Source organism: Haemaphysalis longicornis, unplaced genomic scaffold, assembly GCF_048455015.1.
Source record: "Haemaphysalis longicornis isolate Haplotype H1 unplaced genomic scaffold, Haemaphysalis longicornis Haplotype H1 scaffold_8, whole genome shotgun sequence".
Classification (NCBI taxonomy): domain Eukaryota; kingdom Metazoa; phylum Arthropoda; class Arachnida; order Ixodida; family Ixodidae; genus Haemaphysalis; species Haemaphysalis longicornis.
In genome coordinates, this window is record NW_027526445.1 from 125,990,769 (window position 1) to 126,007,774 (window position 17,006).

Consider the following 17,006-nt stretch of genomic DNA (forward strand, 5'->3'; position numbering starts at 1 on the left):
GTATATCCACGGTCATCCATGTATTGGTCAGTGGTAGCGTGCGTTGCATTGCGTAACCTCCCTCACTTAACTCAAAGAGGCTCTCGCAATCCCCTATGTCCAATGTACTCGAAAGGGGGTCGGTATACTTAAGCTCCCACGCCTACTGCTAGCAAAAGGTGAGTCCTGGTAACTAGCTCCACCTCCTTGGATAACACACAGAAAATCCCGCGTCCTTTCTTGGCGTCACTGTCCGTACGTACTCTCAGTGACGAAAATCGAGCTCAGCGTGCTTCTATGCCGCAATGCTAAATCAACACCTACACGAATAGAAAGCCGCCACATTACGTCATTGCGTTGCACCAAAGAACCAAAGATGCTATCCTAATCCTACTCAACTTCCTATCTGTTTAAAAAGGCAGCGGTACAAGAAGAAGATGAATTAGGCCAACTATCTTACAGGAGAGCAGTGGCGATGGTGAGGCGATTGATATGACCGCCTTTCTTCTCTATAAGGCGTTGGTTGGCCCAGCCCGCTGGGTCCTCGGCCCGTAATAGAAGGTGGAAGGGACGACATCGTTTGCACGACCTCCAAGGTTGGCGCGCTGTCGCGTGTTTTCCTTCTCCGTGTTCGCATCGGCCGCGCCAACTCGTTTCCGCGTCGATAGCGCCGCCGCTGTTTGCCCTTACGTGTTTTCAAACTCGACCTCCCTCTCCTCCTCCTCCTCCTCCTTCTCGTTTTATAACAACGTCCCCCTCCCCACAGCTCCCGTTTTTCGCTTTTATGGACACGTCGTCTTTCTGTCGCATTGAGCCAAGTATGCGGCCTACTTTTGAGTTCTAGAAGAAACATTCATGGGACACTTAAGTCTGCTGACGTAATTGTAAGACGAAAGCCAGTGATTATCAAATACGTACTATCGGCGTCAAATGAAACGCGAACATGAAAATATGAACCTGAGCGCACAAATAGCGCGATTTCTTTCCATGCAAGCCAAAATGACGCGTGGCTTAGTTACAAAAACAGTGTTGGGAAAATTGGTTTTCCAAATATACCAATAGCGTGCCATTATACGAACTCTACGAACAGTATTTTTCAATTCTGCACGTTCTGGTTCATATTTTCGTGTTCGCGTTTCATTTGACGCCGATAGTACATCTCCATTGCTGCCGATCATGTTTGCGTCTGTCTCTTCGCTTTTGTTTTTTCGTCTTGGCTGCTTGGCTGCTGCTCTTGGCTGCTGCTCTGGCGACGCGGGTTCAAATCCCACACGAACCCGAGTGTGCTATTATTTATTTATTTTATCTTTACAAGGGCGGCCTGTCTGGCCCCATTCGTGTTAGTCACCACGGCGGTCACCTTTCGCGTTCAATGAGACATCCGAGGCTTTAATTTGCCTTAATATTGAGAGGCGCTGAGCGGGAGGACGTCGGTGTGCTTCTTTGGACGCCTCGGTCAAACAAACAAAAAAATTGGCGCCGCATGCACTATTGGTGCAAAGCTGGAGAAACAGCAGAGCTGGTGGATTCTCTCTATTGAGAGAGAGAGAGAGAGAGAGAGAGAGAGAGAGAGAGAGAGAGAGAGAGAGAGAGAGAGAGAGAGAGAGAGAGAGAGAGAGAGAGAGAGAGAAGGCTCTTTATTGGAAAAGCAGAGAGGTTTGCCGGCATTTACAGACGCCTGCATGCTTCTCTGCTGTTGGTTTGGGGATGTGGTAAGAAAAGGCCCAAGGAAGAGCTGGGCAGGAAAGAAAAAGAAAACAAAAAAAGAACTGTCGTGGACTTGGTGCGGTAGCGGACTTACATGCATATTTTTGTTCTCAGAATGGTTTTAGGACCATGGATTCGTCCGTCAAAGCAGCGCCAAGCTCTACGGAGTTTGGTTCTATTATTTGGCTGAAATTGGCCTAATTTCAAAATTTTAAATTATGTGGCCCAAGCTCTCCAATGAGTTAAGGCTGGGTGAATGCTGGCAGATGATTGTTTCTTGTGACGTTGCTAGGCGCTGTATTAACGTTCGAAACGTAAACCTCGTTTTGGGGGCTCCGAAACCGATCTAAAACGGCTAGCATTGCCAGGGCATTTTTTTTCCTAGTGCGGGGACAGAGGAAGTGGCTTAAGTTCGAAATGTCGAGAGAATACAAGTTAAGGGAATATCTTTGCACAGGGCTCCTAAAGAAACATACACAACATGGCTTTTTGAAACGTCTTCTAATTCGGAATAAGTGTCCGTGTAAAAACAAGGCTTCGATTTTAGTTTGAATTCAAGCATGTGGAAGTATTTGTGTTCGCACGTACTCAGTTTGCTCGCTGGTTTTAAATAGCCGGCGTTATATTTTTCGATGCCTTCCTTACCACTGAGTTTGTACGCTGTTAGCAACGAGCTAAACCTAACCAGGGTCTCACTAACTACTCGTGCAAAGTACGTAAGCACTCACCTTTGGAACAGCTACTGCGATGGCTAGGCAGAGGGCAGCTGGAATAAAAAACAAAAACAAATTGTAACTGTAATCGTTCGAGCAAAGCAGGAAAGAAGTCATTGAAAGCGAAGCTATAGTACGTTCAAGGAATGCAACTGAGACAGTGTTGCCAGACTGCGCAGATGCTGTCGTCTCATGTCGGACGCTAACACGAAATCATTAGGCCACGACACTTTGAAATGGGGTATTGCTGGTAACATCAAGAGAAACGATACATCGCTTTGAAGATATAGTACGGTGTCATGCATTGTCTCCAGTTGTAGTTAAGATAACAACTGCAATGCGCAGTAACTGGTTAGTGAAGTAATAGTAGTACTCAAGAATAGCAAAAGCAGCACAAAAGACCCGTCATTGTCCCGTCCTTTGCGCTTTTTGTGCTATTCTTGAATATGTACCAACCAGCCCTAATATTTACCTTGTTGTAATAGTAGTAGCAGTAGTAGTAGTAGTAGTAGTAGTAGTAGTAGTAGTAGTAGTAGTAGTAGTAGTAGTAGTAGTAGTAGTAGTAGTAATAGTAGTAGTAGTAGTAATAGTAGTAGTATTAGTTGTTGTTGTAGTAGTAGTAGTAGTAGTAGTAGTAGTAGTAGTAGTAGCAGAAGTATAAGAAGAAGAACAACAAGAACAAGAACAAGAAGAACATTTGACAGAGCGGAAGGCGATATGGTGAAGTGGACAGAGAATGGTACAAGTTTTTCGTAGTTTGTGTTCCTAATTTTCGTTAGTACGCTTAAAGGGGTTCTGAAGACAAATATACGAGCTTGGTTAATTAAAAAAGACTGCATTGTTCCAATAATAATCCTACTAGTTTAATCACAAGCTTCAAACGAATAACCGAGATATCAAAGAAAACATGTGAAGCAGTGGCGACTCCCCACTCACTTTTCTGCAACTTTTCTATGACGTCACAAAATGTTTGTGCGGTTGGTAGCCGCCGGCATAAACGATTGCCAACAAACATGACTCGGCAATTTCCCCTAGCGCCATTCGATCGCATCACTTGAATGCTATCGTGGAGTTCATACACTGATAACTATAGTGCTCTCCCATATGACGCCATTGCTGCCCATATTGCGTCACTGTAGCGCAAATTTTGCACGTTTTGCAATATTTCTTGCGTTTTATTGGTTTAAAAGCCGAATTCCGCGGCCGCAATAAGAGCTGAGTGAGTTTCTAAAGTCTTGTTCGTTAAAATTGCGTCGAGCAGCGCTTTGTTTCAGGACCCCTTTAAGCAGACTGTCGCACCCAAGCTGTCTTAACTGAGAGGCGTTCTATAGACTCTGCACGCGCCAAACCCGTTTGCCGCCCCTTTGCCTCATCTGTGCGCCTTTTTCGTCCAAAACACAGGACAGACGGAGCTCCGGGCGCAGCAATGTCAAGGCCGGGCGGTAAGCCTTCGCGCTTTTTCCCCCATCCTTTCTCCACAACGTGGGAGCTTGTTGTCGCTTTTCTTCGACGTCTTGGCAAGTTGCGCACACGATAAGAATTCCGATCGTGCAAGTGTTGCGATTAAAAAGGTGTTCGCCATTTGTTGTGTACGGAACGATTTGCAGGTGGCGGCGACACATAGACAACCTTGAGGCTGAAGTGGGCTCGCCGGCACAACAGAAATTTCGTTTTTTGTTAGTGCGGTTTTTTACGCGCCGACGCAACGCAGGCGATGAGGCGCGCCGTAGTGGAGGGCTCCGGATTCGTTTTGACCACCTGCAGGGGATCTTTAACGTGCGCCGAAATCTCGAACACACGGGCGTTTTTTGCTTCTCGCCTCCGTCAGAAAAGCGGCCGCCACGGCCGGGAATCGAACCCGCGTCTTCGTGCTCAGCAGCACAACGCCTTAGACACTGAGCCACCGCGGCGGGTACAACAGCGATTCCAATGGCATGATCCAGAACGACTATTGTTGTGCTAAAATGTTACAGGCTGGTACAAATGATACGCGAACACTAAAATATGAGCCAGAACGCGCAAGTAGCGCGATTTATTTCCGTGCAAGTAACACTGTTGTGGGGCTTAATTACCGAAACGAAGTTTGAAAACGTGTCTTTGAAAATGTACCACTTGCGAGTCATTGCTTTATATCCACGGCCCATATATTCTTTGATTTTGCGTGTTCTAGGTCTCATATTTTGGAGTTGTTATTTCATTTGTCCATGACTGTATACTCGTATGACAAATGCGTTTGCGCCGTTATATTTAATAACCATCGCGTCGGTTATGATCTTGGTTTTAAGCGTTTGTCTAAAACTTTACTTACATTCGCTCCCAAACCGCGCACAAAAATGTGTGGCACTTTGATGAAGTGCCGACGAAACAATCTGAAGAAAGTTCTTCGCTTTCAAATTGGACAAAATGGGGACCTCAGAAACGAGAGATAAAAAAAAACGGAACCTCTTTTTTAAGATAAAGGTTATTAAAACGCGCAGCAGCTTTCTGGGATGCAACCTGAGTCAAAGTCAAGTCCGAAATGCGAACTGCTTCAACCATGTCGGAACGGCGAAATGGCATAGGCGTCGGTTTCACAATGCGACGGACCTGCAGATTCGATTCTGACCATGGGAAGTGTTTTCTTCTTAAAGGAGCCATGAAGACAAAATACAAGATGAGTTTATTAGAAAGACTGCTTAGTCCCAATAACAATGATATCAATATCATCGCAATCTTCGAACAAGTAACGGAGATATTAAAGAAAACGCTTGAAGCCGTGGAGACACCCTAGCCAATTTTTCGCAACTTTTCTATGACGTCACGGAACCTTGTTTGTGCGATTGGCGGCCGCCTGCCTAACTGACCTGTCGCGACGACACGTGACTGGACGTCTGTAATGGGGCCTCTAGTTCCATTTGACCGCATCGCTTGAATGCTAACGTGCAGTTAGCACTGAAAATTATGTTTTATTTCTGGCCCGTATGACGTCATTCTTGCTCATAACACGTCACTGTGGCGCAAAATTTGAAAGTTTTTAAACACTTCTGGCTTTTTTTTTTCGTTAAAAACATATTTTGTGGCTCTAATTGAGCTGAATGAGATACTGAATCCTAGTTCTTTCGAATTAAACGAAGTTGTATTTTCTCTTCATGGCTCCTTTAAGGCGCTTAATGCGCCTTCGCTTATCATGACCATCGTTTTGTGAAATCCATTGTGTGAAGTTAGCTTTCCTGCACTGCGTTATGTAGCGTCATTTAACGCCATCAGTGAGGCATAGAACGCTTAACTTTAAAAATTTCGGAAAGTTGGTTAGGTGGGTGTTTGCGAGGGGCAGGATTTATTTAATGCTGGTGTCAGTGCCACTTTGGGCAGTATACTACCCGCCGCGGTGGCTCAGTGGCTAAGGCGTTGCGCTGCTGAGCACGAGGTCGCGGGTTCGATTCCCGGCCGCGGCGGCCGCTTTTCTGATGGAGGCGAAAAGCAAAAACGCCCGTGTGTGCGAGATTTCGGCGCACGATAAAGATCCCCAGGTGGTCAAAATTAATCCGGAGCCCTCCACTACGGCGCGCCTCATCGCCTGCGTTGCGTCGGCGCGTTAAACCCCACAATGAATCAATCAAATCACTTTGGGCAGTACTGAAACCTCACACCATGAAGGAATCGGTCGTTCTGCACAAAGATATTACCAGCTTCACCATGAACATACAGGCTGGTACAAGAACCGTTCACGGCATAATACGGAATTTTTTTTGCACCAGGTGTTCTCTTCATTTAAACCCGTCTAAACTGGCGTTATGTTGAATGGTTATAAACTGTCGTGATATTGAACGATTATGAAGCCTCTTAGTGATTATCATATCCCTTTGCATGGCCGGTGTTATATCCGGGGTCACGGCAGCATAGCAACAACAATACAAGATGGGCATGAATAGCTTCGGTGTTAGTCATTTAGAGAAATGTAAGTGACGTCAGCTCGCGAATTGGCCAGGAAGCAATTAACGGTGCGGCACAAATCTCGCCGTTTCTTCCAAGGAAAGTACGCGGCCTCCCTTGCGCGCGTGTGGCAGATTTAGGTTTTGCGCAATCAATAAAAACGGTGGCTGAGAATTTGGCGTCCCCAGCGTTTCCGCTTGGTCAATCAAGCACTGAGAGCAAGACCACGATGTTGCTTTCCTGCTTTCTGAAGCGCTCCTTCCACTACCTTATCACTCGTAAACGGACGCTAATGGGCAATTAAGGGGCGCTCCTGCATAATACACGAGAGCCGTTGCAATTTATCACCCGGGATCTCCAAAGACCTGTTACCTGGCTTGTAAGCGGTAGCTCTTCCAAGCCGGTTTTCTTCTGTCTCTTTGTTGCAAGAACGGGCACTAACGGAAAGGGTTCCGTACTCCCGAAAAGTGGTTACACGGACCGGCGTCATTTTACGGAGCCACCTCCGTTCGGGAGCGTTCTTCCAGCACGGAATGAGAACAAAACGGGCTTTGCGACACATGTACCGTAAGGTTACGAGTGAACGCCCACACCCGAAACATCGCCCAGTCCCCTTTAGGGGTGAGATATTCAAGTTACCGAAAGACCCCAACGAACGCCCACCCCCTAAAATCAATGGCTTTAGCGCCGATGAGTGAAAAAAAAAAAATAAACGCGAATCATTAATTCATGTGTTGATGCGGTCACCTATTTGTCCTTTCCGCGACTGACCCGTCGCTTCACCCATCGCGTTTTCTTTTTGATATCTGAGCAGTTTTGGTATAGACGGTGTGGCCACATTTTTGTAGTTTTTCGCACCGACCCGAAAGTTTGCCCTACTTTGCCCGCCTTTGTGTCCCCTGTCCCCCTCCAGACGCAGGGTAGCTGGCCAGACAGCATCCGCAGGACGATCTTCCTCTCTGTGTTTTTATTAGTTTGCTTCTCTCTCTCTCTCTCTCTCTCTCTCTCTCTCTCTCTCTCTCTCTCTCTCTCTCTCTCTCTCTCTCTCTCTCTCTCTCTCTAGTACTTCCGCAGTGTTATTAATTAAAGTTGTTATTGTTATCGCAGAGTACTTACCCTACAGAGATCCCAAACACATGCTCTGCGTAGACGCCAGCATTATTGATTGATTTGTAGCATTTAACGCGCCGACGCAACGCAAAAGATGAGGCGCGCCGTTGTGGAGGGCTCAGGATTAGGTTTGACCACCTGGGGATCTTTAATGTGCGCCCAAATCTTGTACAAACGGGCCTTCTTGCTTTTCGCCTCCATCAGAAAGCGGCCGTCGCGGCCGGGAATCGAACCCGCGTCCTCGTGCTCAGCAGCACAATGCCTTAGCCAGACGCCAGTATTACAGTTACTACAAGGGTTGTATGCTTTAGAGCCGTGTCGCGTTTCGTTTCGGCCGCCATGACGTACCTGCTTCTACTACCGCAAAAAAAAAAAAAAAAAAAAAAAAAGTCTTGGCTTCTGTTTGGCTTCGGTTGGAGCCAGATTAGCATTTCCCGGTATGAAATTCGTAATACCCCTAGTTTCGAAGTCCGAGAAGAACAGCATAACGTTGACGCGAAGAGAGTCACTATATATGAGGCGACCTAAGTGCGAGTAATTTTTATCGGAAGCTTTTCGAGCCACGGACGGAGCTCCTCTGCTTGCTTAGAGTAACGGACCTTCCTAGTTTTCACAAGTTCGTTTTGTCGAAAGCAGTAAGCGGGACTACAGAAAAAGAAACGGAACAGGCGACCACGTTAACCCTGCCACGTTTCAAACTACGCGTTTATCTCGAAGCGCTGAATATTAACCCAATACACGCATGAAATGCGTGTTCATTTATCACGCGATTCCGGCTATTTCCCAAAATACAGATGTGTAAGTTGATGCTGGTGGTACAAATGCCCAGAAAACCCTTATAGTGGTTGAAAAAAAAAATGTATCATGTACGCAGAGTGGCACATGTTGGTAGAACCATCGAAGCTGAACATGCTCTCTTGGTTTTTTTACGGTTCTTGCTGATAATAGAATCTACATACAGTTTCGCTTATCGTTTATCCACCGTTACGGACAAATCAGTCGCGGGCCGGAAATATGAACCGCGCACGGACTGGGCAATTTCGTGCGTAAAATGATTCCGTGCGTTATATCTGTGCTACGGGGCCGTTTCAAGGGCCTAGAAGGCCTTTGAACCAGTTTTCTATTGAGTGGCGCATTGGCTATCCATTAGGTGCGTTTTTAATTAGCCGCAATAATAAATGGCAGAAACCGTCTACGCGCACCGGAAGCGTGACGTTATTTCACTCCAGAAACCACGGTATTTGATCTGGCGTGTTGACGTGGCTAATGTGTGTGTGTGTGGGCATTTCATTCCTCCATAAGTGTGTAGACTCTGCAATTTAATTGTCTATAGATTCACCCGAATTACAACGAGAAGGGTAATTTGCGTAAAAGCTGTCATAATTGTACATATAGCGCATGCTCGCTAAGTCCACTTGCCAGATTATCAGCGTATTATAGATGTGGCAGCAATGCAATGGCGAGCGAAACCGTAGAGCTTTAAGCACCATAATTCTCTTGATGTAGTGGTCGTAACTTGATCGGTCGCCATAGAACTAAATACGCGTTTTTAACCTCCAAATCGTTCATTCCCGCCTGCAGCATTGAATGCCTTCAGGGCATTCAATGCTACAGGCATTCAGTGCGTTCATTCAATGCTACAGGGCATTCAGTGCTACAGGCCCGAATGCTGCAGGGCATTCAGGGCTGTCTACGTCTTCCTTCGTCCCTGTTTTTTGAGCGCTTTTGTTTTCCACCAAGATCAACACCTACCAACCAGCCCAACTCTCCGTTCTTCTGCCTTCAGGGCTACATGTATACTTGAAGCTTTATGAAACGTTGTGAAGCTTAATGAGACGGCCTCTTGTGAGCACCACAGCCTCACCTTTTCTCTCTCGGTGTGTGTGGCCACAAAAACCCAACACTTATCTTGAGTAGTTCAACTATAACCCTCAAACCAAGCGACGAAAGAACGAGTTAATCCGACGATCGATCTATCGAGTGTTCCAGTTTTTCGATTAACTTTTTAACAGGTTTTTTTTAAAAGGTCGTGTTGCTGCCGACGTCGTTCATTTGTTGCAGCACACTGCGGGGTTCCATCAAACCCTTCAATTGGCTTCCGCCATTCCGCAATCTTAACAGGTGTCGCAACGAACCTTCGACCGTGCATAAACATTCGATCATTTTAACAGGGAGTCGGCTCCCGTTGTTACTCAACTCGAAAACTCGCGTCGTCACCTTCCATCATGCGGGTGAAAGAGTTCGCATCCGTCATTGCCAGTCACGACGAGCTCGTCCCCTTGTTGCCTTGCGCGTGCTCGCGCTGACGACACGCCATTCCTGCCAAATCGCTCTTTCTCCAAAGCACACACACGCACTCCGCGCAGTCGCCGTCATCACTTGCGCCACCGACGCGCCGCTAGGCACCCCATCTAATTGCGTCGCGTACCCTCCATGTGCGTCGTTCCCATTGACCATTGTTTACCCTCTCCCTCCGCGCTCTTCTAGTTCACTCAGTTGTTGTGTGAGTTCTCCGTTCAATTCAAGCTTAACCTACTAGCGAAGCGTGGTGCTCGCCTCCTCTCAAACCTTCCCGCCATTTTCCACCGCGCTACGTACCCTTCCGCGTAGAGAAGCGGTCAGCGTCGGTCATTAGAGAAAGTGAATTGCGCTCGTAGAGTATACGTGCGCCGCGGATTGAGCCCGCGGTAATTTTGACCCCCGCCGCACTCTCCGCGAGAGCGTTTCTGGGACGTTTTGCGGACGCTTCTGTTGCCCTTTGTCTCTCTTTCTCTCTCTCTTTACTCCGGGTACGGGAAAGAGTGTGGTACCCCGCAGGGCCCCGTACTACTCCCGCGCTCTTTTGCGCGGCTGGCGGCGAGAACAGGCTGGAAGTGCGCGTCGCTGCGGCGCGCTTCGAGGTGCGAGGAAGGAAGTTCTGATATCGTCTAGCCGCTGACGGGCGGGCATACGTTAATCGAACAGCGCACGCAAGTGCGCCTGCCTTCTTATGGAGACGTTGACGGGCCCCATTAACTTCTAATTTTGACACGGCGGCTCCTGCAATCCCGTCGAAACGCGCACCGAAATAACATTTGGTTTGTAATGCACCCAAGACATCAACAGTGGGGTTCACTGAGATACGCGTGTGGAAGAGGGCTTGTATATGTCTAAGTAGGCCGGGTACATGCGGAAAGAATTTTCGTGGCACAGTGCGTGCTTATGTGGCTGCGAGGGTCACGCCCTGAGGAAGAGTGAGCTGAAGGCACTTTCTCAAATACTTATTGTCTCTGTAGATATAGGTAACGTCATCTGTCTGGGAGATTTGCTCCTTCCCAACCCCGCAGGCAAGACTGTTAGCTTCACTGCATAAGCGTTGTGTTGTGCGGCATGTCACTAGCACGCTGCACAGGAGCAATGCGGGTGAGTGGTGTTGTGAAATTAAGGATGTTACTCCCGATCACGCTTAGATAGCAAGGCCTACGCTATGGATTGATTGCAATAGTGTGATCGCCGAATGTCGCCTACCGGGTCGATTGAATCGTAAAACAAAGTACACCATCGGTCTAACGAACTGGCATCGTTATAACGTTATAAGCTACAATTCGTTAAAAGCTGGAATGATATTATCTTTGTGCTCTTCAGTGGGAAGGATGAAACATTTCGAATGAGGAGATTGTGTTATACAGAGCATTTTCTGTACGTATTCACGCGACGCAATTGCTGACGTAGGCATTTGCTGTCAAGTAATACTGCGGGTGAAGGAGACCGAAACTATCAGTAGCCTGTTAAGTGTTCTCGGTGTTGCCCCGTAACAATTTTTGCGTTTGCAGACGCCCGTTTGTGCGAAGGTTGCATAGCGAAGTGCATGCGTAGGAGTGCCGTACTGTTTTCAGTTGGAGGGATTTCAATGCGGAGTTATATTTTCCCTTGGCGAAAGTAGAAAAGAGAAAAGAACATTGTCGCGTAGGGCGCAGTATTTCTCCTCACAATACTTCTCTTGGGCTGCTAGTGATGACACAGGATAAGGTGCTAAACTTAAGCACCACACTATTCCTTCAAGGCAGAGGGAGGGGGGGGGGGGGGCGGTAATTTTGACGGGAAGGCATGATAATTTTTAGAGAAGCGGAATGGGGATAGCATTTAAAGATTTGAGCGTTGTGTTATTGCGTTCGTAATCACCATCGATGTGTTTTAATGGATGATTCTTCGGCGCCGCCTTTTGATGGCGCTTTGGCTCAGTTTGGCGTCATTGAAACTTTTGCTCCATCGACTAACACTGCTTCCCGCCTCCTATTTTTCCGGGTTTTAATTTTCTCTTTTCTCTTCTCCTTCAGCCGGACAACGAACTACAAGTTGCATGCCTATGCGGCAAGAATTCAACGTGTGGATGAGAAGTCTTTCTTTCGTCTTCTAGGATCGTCCACGGGCAAAAGAGCCCGGATATAGACTTTCTCGTAATCTACCTTAAGTCACGTCACATCCAATATCTAAAACACGCACGTCTAAATCAATTTAAGCGGTGTAACCACTGAAGTGCATCATGTAACTAACTATACGCACGGTTTTTTTCTTCTTGCGAGAAGCTTACGGGCGGGGTTCGCGGAACAGCTGTGGACGTGATTGAGGACGCGCTTGGCTCACGAGGAATGGAAGCCTTGGCATCGGATCGAATCTTGCTCTTAATCGTGCGTGACGAACGGTTTTCGAAACGCGCAACGACTTACCGAAGGCGATCAGGGCGGTCTTCATCATCTTAGCTGGGTGGTGGTAGGAGTCCGCACGCGTAGACGTTATCCCGTGGGGTAGCTTTCCTCTCGGTGCGGAGGCTGCGGGTGTCCTGCGAGGGGATAAAGAAAAGAATAACCGGGTTCATTCCTGTACGTAACTGATTTTCCAAATTGATGCTTAGATTTCAAGCATTGCATTCATGGAGGAAAAAAAAAAGCTTACGAGATGCCCTGACGTCATCTCCGGAACAACCACAATTGGGGGTAGCCCCTTGTTACTTGTGTTTTGCGCGCACAGGCTACCTGGTCCGCCATCGCTCGCTCCACGTCGTCTGCTTCGTCTCCGCCTGCACTCTTAATCTGGTTCCATATAAGTTCCAGTTAAAAAGGGTGATCCATATATTTTATGTGGATCCGAACGAAAGAATAGCTGGAACGAGGCATATAGGTGGATCTTATCTGGAACCGTCAGCTTGTTTTGTTTATGTTCGTGGTTTTTATCTGGAACCGAAGAAATGGGGTCATGCGATGTCGGCGGTTCCGGTTACTGTTCCACTTATGTCCCAGTAAACGGTTGGGGAGAGTGCGTTTGGATATTTTTTGCTCGTGTCTTGTTCCACATAACTCGTGCACGGCAGTGAAGTATGCACTCTTTCATGCATCAACTGGAACAATGAACCGCATATATATTAGGTGCTTCTTGACCCAAGATTCACGTGCGCGTTTAATATACACGCGCACATCGCACATAAAATTTAATGAACTTCGCCGACATCTATGATACTGCCTTGCAGCAGTTAACTTTCATTATACGGCTAAGCTGCAGTTTTAGTGATGTCCTTTCACAGAAAACGAAATCCCACTTTTTTGTCAACGCCGTACAAAGCATTAAAAATGTCGAGAGGAGAATATCTCAGGCAAAAGAAGAAATTGCAGGAACCCATTTCCAGGTGTTCTGCGGCACCCAAACCGCTTCGTGAACATTGTATTTTTCTAATTTGAGGCGTCAAGTACAAAATTACCAGTGACTTCAATTTGAGAAGGACTAAACGTCTTCCCTTTCCCCATATGCCGTTCGGGCAAAGCCATAGCTGCTATAGCGCTGAAGAATTCCTGGTGCTTTTGTGAACATCTTCATTACGAAATACTTGTTGAGGCCATTACATTTTATGCATTTGGTTTACAAAGCGTCGCAGAAACGGCAGTTTTTGTTCAACACTCAGTCATCATCTCGCTGTGATGTAGTACGCGCTCAATGGTACTTAGTGCACGTTACTTATGTTGTGATGGGGTACATACATAATGGTAACCGACTGCGTCACATTTTACACCACACACATCATGCTACGCATGCAGTTATATGCTTAGTAGTTAGTTTTTGTATTTTGTCTCGTCCCGGCTAGTAATTTTCACAAGCAAAAACGCAAGCCTCTTTGCAGGAGGAGAATGACACAAAACCCGGAGAACTAAATCTACCCCGCGACATCTGCCTTACATTCTATATATTTATACTGAAATGGCATTCTTATTTCAAATTATGCATTGCAGTATCGCGAAAATTCGCAGTGTTACCCTAATGTTGTTACTTGCCGTAGTAATTCAAGTTCACCGAATGACCTGCCTTCTCCTGCTGGTCCCCCCTGCACTATTGGTGTTCATGAAGAAAAACTGCTGGAAAACGGGCAGATGTATTATTAATCGCTAATTAGCGAGTAATCACACTGGATTCACTATGCGGTAGTAGTTATCTATAACGTGGGTATCAAAGAGTGTCGCAGTATATATAATTGGTATTGGAAAGACTTGTCAAGAGAACGCAGTCAATAAAGAAGCGTCGTTTTGTTTTCACTGCAAAGAAAGAAATAAAGCTGTCATCAAAGTTTATGCACACATACCTCACGCGCTCACGGACCGCGTAGAGAAACAACTTTAGCCCAACTAACGTGTTAAATTGGCTAATATCTGAGCTCTTTGTTCCAGCCTCAGAGCAGCGTAGACGTCCGCTTAAAGGCCTACTCCCATTTTCCGAAGCAAATATAAGCGATCAAGGGTGCCGAGTTTGTGATCTCTTCCGCGGACTGGTCACTGGCCACGGCGTCGGCGTGCATCCCCAAAGGCACGGAGGGAGAAAAAGTTGGCCGAAACGATTACGAAACGACCGCCACTTCAGTGCGGCATGCCGTGCGCATGCGTTGACAGCATGCAGGAAAGAATACAAGGCAGCGCCGCTTGCGTTGATGCATGGTATAGTGGGACGGCAACGGGTACAACGACGATGACGGAAAAACGGGACTGCGTGAACACTTTTAATGACAGCAGCGCCCCTACGTCTCAACGTTTATGTAGAAGCTAGTTTTTGTTCGTCCGCATGCAGCGCCACCAGTGGCCTTCTGTAGCGGTTTTCTCGATTGCTCGCGTTATGCGCCTGATGTACTAAATGAACTGTCGGTCAGACTGGCGGGAACGGTTACCAGTTTGGTTGGTTTGGTTGTGGCGTGAAACTGCGGATTTCTTCATGTCCTCAGGCTGTATTTACTGTTCGACGAAGTGAAGTTTTGCCGGGCGGCGCAAAAAAGGTCAGTGCTGCTTATTTATGTTCTGGTAACGGTTGTTGTTCATTGACTTGTTCATCACTGCGTCCGATAAACGTGCCGCTCTGCTTCCTGTTCGAAGCGAGAAACGTTTGCGGCCGTTATTTTAATTAAAAGCTTGTGTGTTTGTGGGTCGGAGTCGGCTTGACATTTCTGACTGCGTACGTTAGCTAGTGCTAGTTAGAAAGTGCACATGGCTGGTGCGCGCATTTCTGGAGTCTGCATGTCCCCTTACGGTGTGGTGTTGCTTAGTTGTATATTGACGGTTGCTGTACCTGTCAGCGGTACTGAATCTTCTCGGGTTAGTCGCACGCTATTGTCTCACGCGCACACACTGCACAACATGTTTGTCGGAGCGTCTGTCTTTAGACTTATCGGTATTTTCAAACTTCCTTGTTAATTGCGTTGTGTTGGTCTTCTGAGAGCCATAAATTTACTGTGCTAATCACGCTATTCCGCCTAAAGTTGATGTGCGTTCAAGGCGTTGGCGGCAGCACTGCTTACGTTTATCTGTGCTGTGTGTGTAGTTGTTCCTTGTTTCTTCCAATGCCTTCGATGAATTTAGATGGTCTATTTACACAAGTCAACGTTAGTTGGCTCCCTGACGTGTAGTGAAATGCAAGGGAAAGTGGTTGTCTGAGCAGTAGCGTAGTAACAAAACGTTCCTTTTGTGGAGGGGGCGGCAGGTGGAAACACGCAGAAAGTGTGGTGCCGTTTCTATGCTGTCAATGTCAGTGGTAACCTGAGACCTCAGAATAATTACCCATAAAACTCACGTGTGGACTATTAGAAGTTGTAACGTCACAAAGTAAGTTTAAAAATAATCCATTCGTGCCATTTTATGCTATCAATGTCAGTGGCAGCTCGAGAGTTGGAATAATTTTCAAAACGCTCGGGTGCAAAGTTGTTGCATCATGATGTGCAGCAAACATTAATCCGTTTCTATTCTACTTTGAACGTAGAAATTATACTGCAAAAGCAGATTGCTACATTCTGTATTCATACTCTATGACCTGTTCAGAAAGAGTATATGGCTGACTGTGGAGACATTTGGCCCTCCATTGATAGGTTGTGACAAACGTTTTTGTTCCTCTGCAAAAAAAAAAAAAAAAAATGAAAACAAATTATTTCCTCTCTTTACATGTTCCTGCGAAGTCATGACTGTGGCATTCACTGGCTGAGGATATCTTTGGCATGCTGAAGGGTCGTCGGGGAGAGTGTGGCGGATTATGAATGCTCTGTGGAGCTCATAAGCCACAAAAGAGTACTTTTTGAGTCGTGCATATTGTGCAGATATTCACCAGTTCGCATAGACCAAGGACAGGTGAGCTTAAAGTATATTCAAATATTTTCATATCTCAAATTGTTTAGCAAGGAAAGATTACCAGGGCTTCCGCTGTAAAAAAGACATTATACTTTCGTGGAACGAATCAGACATTGTTCAATATTTTCTCGTGCTCCCTGGGTAAAGCGAGGCAAAAATTTATTATCTGATATTTTTGTACTGTTTATTTTCTAGGCAATAGGGCGAAGATAGACCTAGAACAGTGGTACAAGGAATGCGTATGGCCATTTTATTTGTATTTGGACCTCTTCTTGGAAGTGTATCATCAGAAGGCAACACATTAAAGCTCTTGCACGGGATGAAATCATTGCATTCTACAAGTAAGTACGCACTGCCATTTTTGGGTCTTTCATGGCGCGTTTTTAGGTAGTTTCTTTGTAACTAATGGTTTGAAACTTCTTTTTAGTGACAGCTTGGCCTGTGGCTCAAGGTGACAGTCGGAGCTTTTCGGAACACGTTAGCGAAACTTTCCTGGAAGTGCACTTTGAGAAGGCCCTGGCAGAAACACCTGGGTCTTAATTTTGGTTGGGTAAGCTGGCATTTTGTTTTTGCGAGACTCAATTTCTGCATCTGTTCGTCCGAATAAAATCTCAGTGTTAAGAAGTTATCGTGAACGCCAATATTGGCCATTGTGTTCACATTCCGCCTATTACGGACCTCCAACAGTGGCCAAAAAAACCCCACTATTTTGTATTTTAGTTTTGTAAATATTTAGCTTTTACACCTTGAGAGTTGTGATTTGCCAGCACCACGGACACGCCCAACGTGGTTGCTGCTACAACAATATGGTGGCAACTGACAATTTAAACTTCCCGCTGTTAATACGCCCGTAGCACCAATAATACTCCAAATACAGGCGTAGCATGAGTAATGCTTGCATTGGATTTTGACAGGTGGTTAAATAAGAGGTAATTTTTTTAAAGGGAATTGTTTAGAGTGC

The 17,006-nt window shown here is 46.4% G+C and overlaps 1 protein-coding gene across 1 annotated transcript in view; it reads right to left on the reverse strand.

Annotated features, from left to right (window-relative positions):
- The window catches only part of LOC144148657 (uncharacterized), a 40,080-nt gene that overhangs the window by 9,065 nt on the left and 14,009 nt on the right, over positions 1-17,006 (reverse strand). Inside the window, exons 2-3 of the mRNA XM_077680171.1 lie at positions 12,128-12,240; positions 2,415-2,452 (exon numbers count right to left, since the gene is read on the reverse strand). Coding sequence (XP_077536297.1) covers positions 2,415-2,452; positions 12,128-12,155 — 66 coding nt within the window. The 5' untranslated portion in view covers positions 12,156-12,240. The remainder of the gene's footprint in view (positions 1-2,414; positions 2,453-12,127; positions 12,241-17,006) is intronic.